Genomic DNA, 7,505 nt, shown 5'->3' with positions numbered 1-7,505 from the left:
TAGACCGACAACAATTCTCTACTATCAGCATGCAGTGCCCGCATACACGAGACCCCCAGGCAGTGGAGAACGCTCACTTCGCGTGCACTGTGTCACATACGCATGCTGTGTCAGACTTAGAAAAATTGTAAAGCTGCAGAGATAAGATTTTTATACCGAACTCCAAATGCTCATAACTTCCTCTACAAAACTCCATTTTTCTCAAGCTTTATATCATTTTAAAGCTCTTGAAATCATCTTTAATTCAAAATAAAAATACTCAATTTCAAGGTCCAAGGCTCAAGTTATGATCTGCCAATGTTCATAAAAAATAAGGTTTTACCAAATTCAGCAAAATTCTCTAGTTTTCAAAACTTCAAAACTAAACCAAATCAAACACACCCAAAACAACCCAAATATCCATAGTAAACACTCTCCAACCATTTCTCAATCATTCAATCACTTACACCATTTAATAAACACCTCAACTAACTCCAAATTCAACCTAAAACACATGAAAGCTCCTCAATATCACCATTCAATATTTCCAACAATCATCAATGTCACATATATCAAATCTCTCATACAATTAATCTCATTATCATCAATCCATATCATACCTCAACATATCATCAATGCTCATTTTTAATCATTCATGGTTACCATCAATCTCCTTCCACATAATTGATCATCAACATCAACAAATCATAATCAACAGTATTATCATCATAAATCATCAATCATTATCATATTAGAATCCACCACAATCATCAATGCCATCATTAATCATTCATGGCTACCATCAATCTCCTTCCACATAATTAATCATCAACATCAACAAATCATAATCAACACTATTATCATCATAAATCATCAATCATCATCATATTAGAATTCACCACAATCATATCTCAACACATACATTTTATCCATTCTCCACAACATACATATACCACAAACACAATCCAAACAACCATATATTCAATTCAGTCCTATCTTAAGGGCAACTAGTCTAAGTGTCACGAAATATTACATATTACATAGAGAAAACCGAAGCCATACATTGGCCGATTCCTAATATGCACAAAACACCAAAATCCTCAACCAAGTTCAATGAGCTCAGCCACCAAGTCCACTTCCAAGCAACCAAGTCACCAATACACTTCACACAACCAATTTATGCTAGAAAATACACAAAATTTTACAAATCAAACCTAGGGTTTCATATATAATATGCTCACCTTACTCAACGTTGATTGGGACAAAACTCAATAGAAATTAAGTGCTAGAACGTACCTAAACAACCAAAATCACAAAAATCACTCAACAACTATAGCCAAAATTTTGAAATTCTTAAGGAGTGAGAACTAGGCAGGAATTTTCAAAAATCTTACCACAATACTTAGCTAGAAGTGACGGGCTCGTCAAGAGCTTCGCGTAGCCGTAAATGGGACGCGAATCGGAGCACCGTAACTCAAGTTATGGCAAAAGAAGGAGAAGATGAATAGTGCAACTCTCTTCTTCCTCTCTTCTCACTTCAGCAGCACCCCTTTCTTGTTTTAGGATTGAAAATGAGCTGAATGCTCGTTAAAAGATGTTTATATATGTTGGACTTTGGCCCAACTTGAGTTCAATTCAATCCGTTAGTATTTTAGGTGCGTTTGGCCTACTTTAGGCCAAAACCTTTAAGATTAGTGCCCGGTTTTTAATTCTAAATGTTCCACTGTTTTTATTATTCTTACACAGTACCGGACAGACTTAAACTAGTGCTGTCGGCTAAATTACCGTTACGCGTTTTTACGCAATTTTTTGTAAAAAATTACATTTTCTCACTCAGAAAAATCTACTGAGTCCAAATATCATATTTAAAACTTCAAATTAACATTTCTAAATTTCGAACCTATTTCGAAAAATTTAATTATTATTTTATTTTAATTAACTTGTTAATTAAAACCCGGTTCTTACAGCGAGGAAGGAAGGTGACGGCGCGGCGAATCCTCCACAGCCAAGTAGAGAAAGACGTCGCAGAGAGAGAGAGAGAGAGAGAGAGAGAGAGAGAGAGAGAGAGAGAGAGAGAGAGAGAGAGAGAGAGAGAGAGAGAGAGAGAGAGAGAGAGAGAGAGAGAGAGAGAGAGAAGGGTAAGGGTAAGTGATTTTATATATATATATATGATCCCGCTAGGGAGACAATGGACTATTTGTACAATTTGTACAATGGGCTATTGAGTTACAAAATGAACATCCCTCATACTATCTAGAATAACCATCCGAATACTAAGGATAATAAACATCTTCCCAAAAACTTAAACTGATTTTCGGGTTCACCAAAAATCGAATTCTTGACTTTTTAGATCTAGTGCTTTAATACCATGTCATGATATCACTCATCCCAAAAACTTCAGCTGATGGAAAAAGGTAACACTAATGATTATATCTCTAATACTCCATAAACCTTTATTGTACACATTGTACAAATATTCCATTGACTCCTCATACTTTTCCTATATATATATATAACCAGTGAACCAGAAAAAACCTGACCAATTTTCACGGTTCATCAATTAATCGCTATTTCGTCCGGTTCGGATTTAAAACCATGGGAAAGACACTTCCCTCCTTGACCCGAGTTGATGGATTGATCTCTTCCCTTCTTCTGGGACCATTAACGTATCTAGGTACCTGATCAAAAGTCAAAAGTCAAAAGTCCATGTCATATAGACCTAAAATGACTAAAGTAACCCCACAAATAAAAGCATAAACCCCAAACATAAACCCTAACCCTACTCACTCCCTTACTCACTCTCTCAGAGGCAGAAGAACGAACGAGCTTGTACTTTGACGATGGCAGGCGACAGGAGCAAGAAGCTCAAAGCTTCTGAAAAGTCCGAGAATTTGGACGAAGTTCACGGACAGCTCCTCATCAACATCGAGAAATTGCAACAGATCCAAGACGACCTCGAAAAGGTTCTATATTATTCCAATTTGCATTCGTAAACGTAGTGTATGTAATTAAATTGAATTGAATTATTGAATTTGGAACATGAAACTTGGGATGTAGATTAATGACAAGGCAGGTGATGAAGTTCTGGAGATAGAACAGAAGTACAATGAGATTAGGAAACCGATTTACGACAAACGAAACGAATTGATCAAATCTATTCCTGATTTCTGGTTGACTGCAGTGAGTTCCTCTTTTTATTCTCTTTTGGTTAATTACTTAATTTCATAGTTCAAGTTTTGTTGTTAATTTTATACTTATAAAATTTTGAATTTATTTTTTCCCTTTTCGCAGTTTATGAGTCATCCCACTCTCTCTGAGCTTCTGAATGAGGAAGACATAAAGGTTTTGCCTCATATCTACTAAAGTTTTGCAATTAAACATTGATACTTACTACTAACACCTTTACTGTATATGTAATATGTTAATAATGAAAAGACTCCTTATTTGATAGATATTTAAGTATTTGGCTTCTCTCGAAGTTGAAGATCATAAAGATGTCAAATCAGGCTTCAAAATCACCCTTGTAAGTTACCCTTCCCTTCTATTAACTATGGAGTTGTGATTTCTTTCTTAGCAGAATTAATTTGCACATTACTGTTGGGTGTTTCATGATCCATATGAAGTAGTTATTCACTATATTGAATAATAGTAAACAGTTTTTATTTAATTCTTGTACAGAATTTCAATCCAAATCCTTATTTTGAGGAAACAAAGCTTGTAAAGACCTTTAATTTCCTTGAAGAGGGAACAACAAAAATTACTGCCACCCCCATAAAATGGAAAGAGGGCAAGGTGAGTCTATGAATATCAAGTATCAACTTTTTTACCTTCTCCCTGTTGGATTCTTCTGTTGTATTCTCTGTGCTATATTTTGAAATATAATTCTTAAATGTGCAGGGCATACCCAATGGAGTCAGTCATGAGGATAAAGGGAACAAGCGGACTCTTGATGATATCAGGTTATTTTCTATTTTTTAAATTTTTTTTGGGTACAGAAATATTGAAATATGATAGTCACATTCATACTTGTCTTTTACATTAGTTCATTCATGATTCATGGATGAGATTTTTAATTTTAAAGAAGGTCACTGAGGATGGAATCTTTTCTTGTCGATTAATTGTTACCTAATGTATTTGTGAGAAATATATCGTCATGACTCCTTCTCTAAGACTTCAAAGTTGACTTTTTATGCTATTGAATGCAGTTTCTTTAGCTGGTTTAGTGACTGTGAGCAGAAAGATGATATGGATGAGATTCATGATGAGGTATGTTCTTATCTTTTGCTCTTGTAAAGTTCTTTCTAGAATTGTCCAACCACCCCATAGTTCGTTTTTATCTCTATAACACCCGCATTATATTTCTTTTAGTTTGTTGCTTTTTCTGGTCCATTCTAATTCTAATTGCAATATTTCTATCTGAATTGCAGGTTGCAGAAATAATCAAGGATGATTTATGGCCAAACCCACTCACTTATGTCAACAATGTTAGTTATCTTGCAGTTCTTTTTTTAGATATAATTTTACCTTCTGTGTGTTGAATACCAATTATAACTTCAGATTCACATCTTACCCATTTTACTTTACCATTTATTGTCCCATTTTCCTGTTGTTTTCCAATTTGTTATGTTTCTAATGGTATTTGATTATCTGAGGTAACAGGAGGAGATTGATGACGAGGATGGTGATGATGAAGCTAATGATGAGGTAAATGAGGTTCCTTTTTTCTTTCCAAAACATAGTGAATTGGCAAAACGTTGGAAAATTTCTTTTGAAAACTCCGTACAAGTTGAGTCAGTGGGTTCTCAAATTTAATAGTTAAAAAAGTAAAATAAATATCAAACTATCAAAGTACCTAATTTTTTTAGTGCTGCATGTTTCATTGTTAGTATGTGTACCATGTACTGATGTGCATGTGCCTCCTAGCAGTAGTGATATTTTTAACAGCAGGTGTTGAACTGAATGCTTCAAAACTCCCCCCCATTATTGTAAGGTGTAGATGCTAAGTTAATAAGTCATGCTTTCAACATTGGTAGAATGCTAAAAGTTTAGTTATATTCATGGTCCACAAGCAACAAAAAATTCCAAACATTTAAGATGTTTGATAATGAACATGGAAAAACTTGTAACCATGGTAGTTCTATTACAAACAACACAGATAAGAATAAAAGGTGAATCGCTGTACCTGGGATGTATAGCTGCGATCACCAAAAAAAAAACTTGGTGGAAGTTATGTAAAGTGGTTGCTAATTTGTTTCTTTGTTGCTTCTTATTTTACAATTCTGATTGGCCGAGGTTCTAGTATCAGTTTCTTGATCCATGGTTGAATATTTATTTTACATGACAGGCAGAGGTCTATTGGTTTCTTGAAAAAGCAATATATTATTGAACTGCGAAGCAATTCTTTATTGTGTTTCTTTGGTTATATGTTTCACATGGCAGGAAAATGATGAGGATGATTCTGAAGACGATGATCAAGAGGATGAAGATGACGAGGAAGATGATGACAACGATGACGATAATGGCAATTGAAAACATACATTATAGTATTACCTGTTTATTTTCCACTGGTTATGAGTTTGAGTTGGCTATTTAGGCAATGGTGACCATGGCCATTCTCCAGGCTATTAACTCATGTCAACAGGTAGAGTTATGACGGCCAGATAGAGGTTCCCTGACCATAATGATATTTGTGAAATTATTTATTCTGGTTTCATCCCTCATGCACTATTTCTTGATACTGATGGTATATTAGCCTCGTTCCCCCCCCCCCCCTCTCTCTCTTTCCTTTTTCTTTTTGGTCTCTTCTTGTGGAACCACATGGTTAAATTACAGTATTTACTATTTAGTGTATAGTAGTTTGGATATCTTAGCATGAAAACCATCTTAGCTCTAAAGCATTTTACTGATATGTAGTCGTTTCAATGTTAACTTGTTTGCTTTTTTTCCGTCTACCGTTTACTATCTTTGGAATGTAGTAACGATGATTTAGTAGTCTACATTTGAATGTTAGTTTTCAAATTAGAACATTTTTCCATCCAAATTTTAGATACTGACCATGCAGTCATAATTTGCAACTGAGTTAGGCAAATCTAGTAAATTAACTGGCGTGGGAATTATTGAGATATTCTCTCATTAACACAAGTTAATAACTCCTTAATCGGTATGCAAAAAACTTTTCGGCCGTAAATATTTCCAAGTCGTCTGAAACAGTATTGTCAGGTCGTCCGCTACCGAAGCCATGAGCATCGCTTTATAATTTATACTTACCGGGCACCTCGATCAATTTTTTTCAGAGCAACCTATTTTATATTTGTCTAGTTTTTCAGTGGAATCTAATTGGAAGACAGCAGTGGAATTGAATGCTCCAAAGCATACAGAGACATGATACATGTATAATTGCACTGAATTGAATCTGACGTGTGCACCCTCCCAGTACTCTAACCGACCTAAGATCTCGGCATCAATCACTCCTGGCTGAGTCAGCTTTATCCTCCAACCAAAACTCATCACAACAGGATACACGTGACGATTCCTCAGAACTAAAAAGATACTAACAAACAATCCCGGTCATTTGTATCGCAACTAACTCACACCTCACTTATAAAAACAGAAACCACAGTCCCTGGAAGACATTATTTCTCTTCTCTTACTTAATACTCTTTCTTCCTTGATAAATACACATTCTGACTTAAGCATCGGAGTGCTTTTGCAGGTACTCCCACCACCGTGTTTCAGAGACATCCGAGGACCCTTGCCACGCTGACCCCAGCGGACGTGTAAGCTCGCCCAGACCTAACAAGCTCCCAAGGCCTAGCTTACTCCTCGGATCACCCAAACGGAACATTTGGCGCCCACCGTGGGGCCGATAACACTAACCCCACGATTTCCTGTTATATTTCTACCTCTTGAGTTTCTCTTCGCAGGATAGCGCGAGCCCCAGTCATGGCTGACAACGGAGTCCCTCAATTCACACAGGCCGAGCTCATGGCCCAAATGGCGGAACTTCAAGCGGAAATCAAAAGACTAGCCGAACTATCAGCACGAAATAGCGCCAACCAGATAGGCGAGGGAAATTCCAAAAGATCTTCCCAGGGCACACCTGACCTGCTGATCGCTGACCCACCAAAGGAGAGACTAACCTTGGACAACCCTTTTTCCGAAGAAATCACAAATTTTCAAATGCCAAAACATTTCACACTCCCCTCCTCACTTGAGCCGTATAAGGGGATTGGTGACCCCCGGGCTCACATTAAGAAATTTCAATCTATGATGTTTTTTAACGGTCCTAACAATGAACCTGTACTTTGCAGAGCCTTCCCGACGTATCTTGACGGAGCAGCTTTGCTTTGGTTCTCGAAACTACCTGCAGGTTCAATCTCTTCTTTTGAAGAGCTGGCGAAGTCTTTCATTGATTACTTCGCCGCAGCGAGAATATACGTCCATGGATCGGATTACCTCGGCACGATCCGCCAAGGTCCACAGGAGAGCCTAAAGGATTACCTGACCAGGTTTGCAGAGGCGACCAT

The 7,505-nt window shown here is 36.9% G+C and overlaps 1 protein-coding gene across 1 annotated transcript; it reads left to right on the top strand.

Moving 5' to 3' along the window:
• The first annotated feature begins 2,659 nt into the window (after positions 1-2,659).
• LOC112722487 (NAP1-related protein 2) lies at positions 2,660-5,924 on the top strand. Its single transcript, XM_025773536.3, has 10 exons — positions 2,660-2,942; positions 3,037-3,159; positions 3,271-3,321; positions 3,431-3,502; positions 3,658-3,771; positions 3,877-3,938; positions 4,185-4,245; positions 4,407-4,463; positions 4,639-4,683; positions 5,419-5,924. Exons 1-10 carry the CDS (start codon positions 2,820-2,822, stop codon positions 5,506-5,508), a joined length of 798 nt encoding a protein of 265 aa, XP_025629321.1. The 5' UTR covers positions 2,660-2,819; the 3' UTR covers positions 5,509-5,924.
• Positions 5,925-7,505: the final 1,581 nt, after the last annotated feature.

This window comes from Arachis hypogaea, chromosome 11 (genome assembly GCF_003086295.3).
Source record: "Arachis hypogaea cultivar Tifrunner chromosome 11, arahy.Tifrunner.gnm2.J5K5, whole genome shotgun sequence".
Classification (NCBI taxonomy): Eukaryota; Viridiplantae; Streptophyta; class Magnoliopsida; order Fabales; family Fabaceae; genus Arachis; species Arachis hypogaea.
The sequence above is the reverse complement of the archived record's forward strand: the minus strand, read 5'-3'. Positions and strand labels throughout refer to the sequence as shown.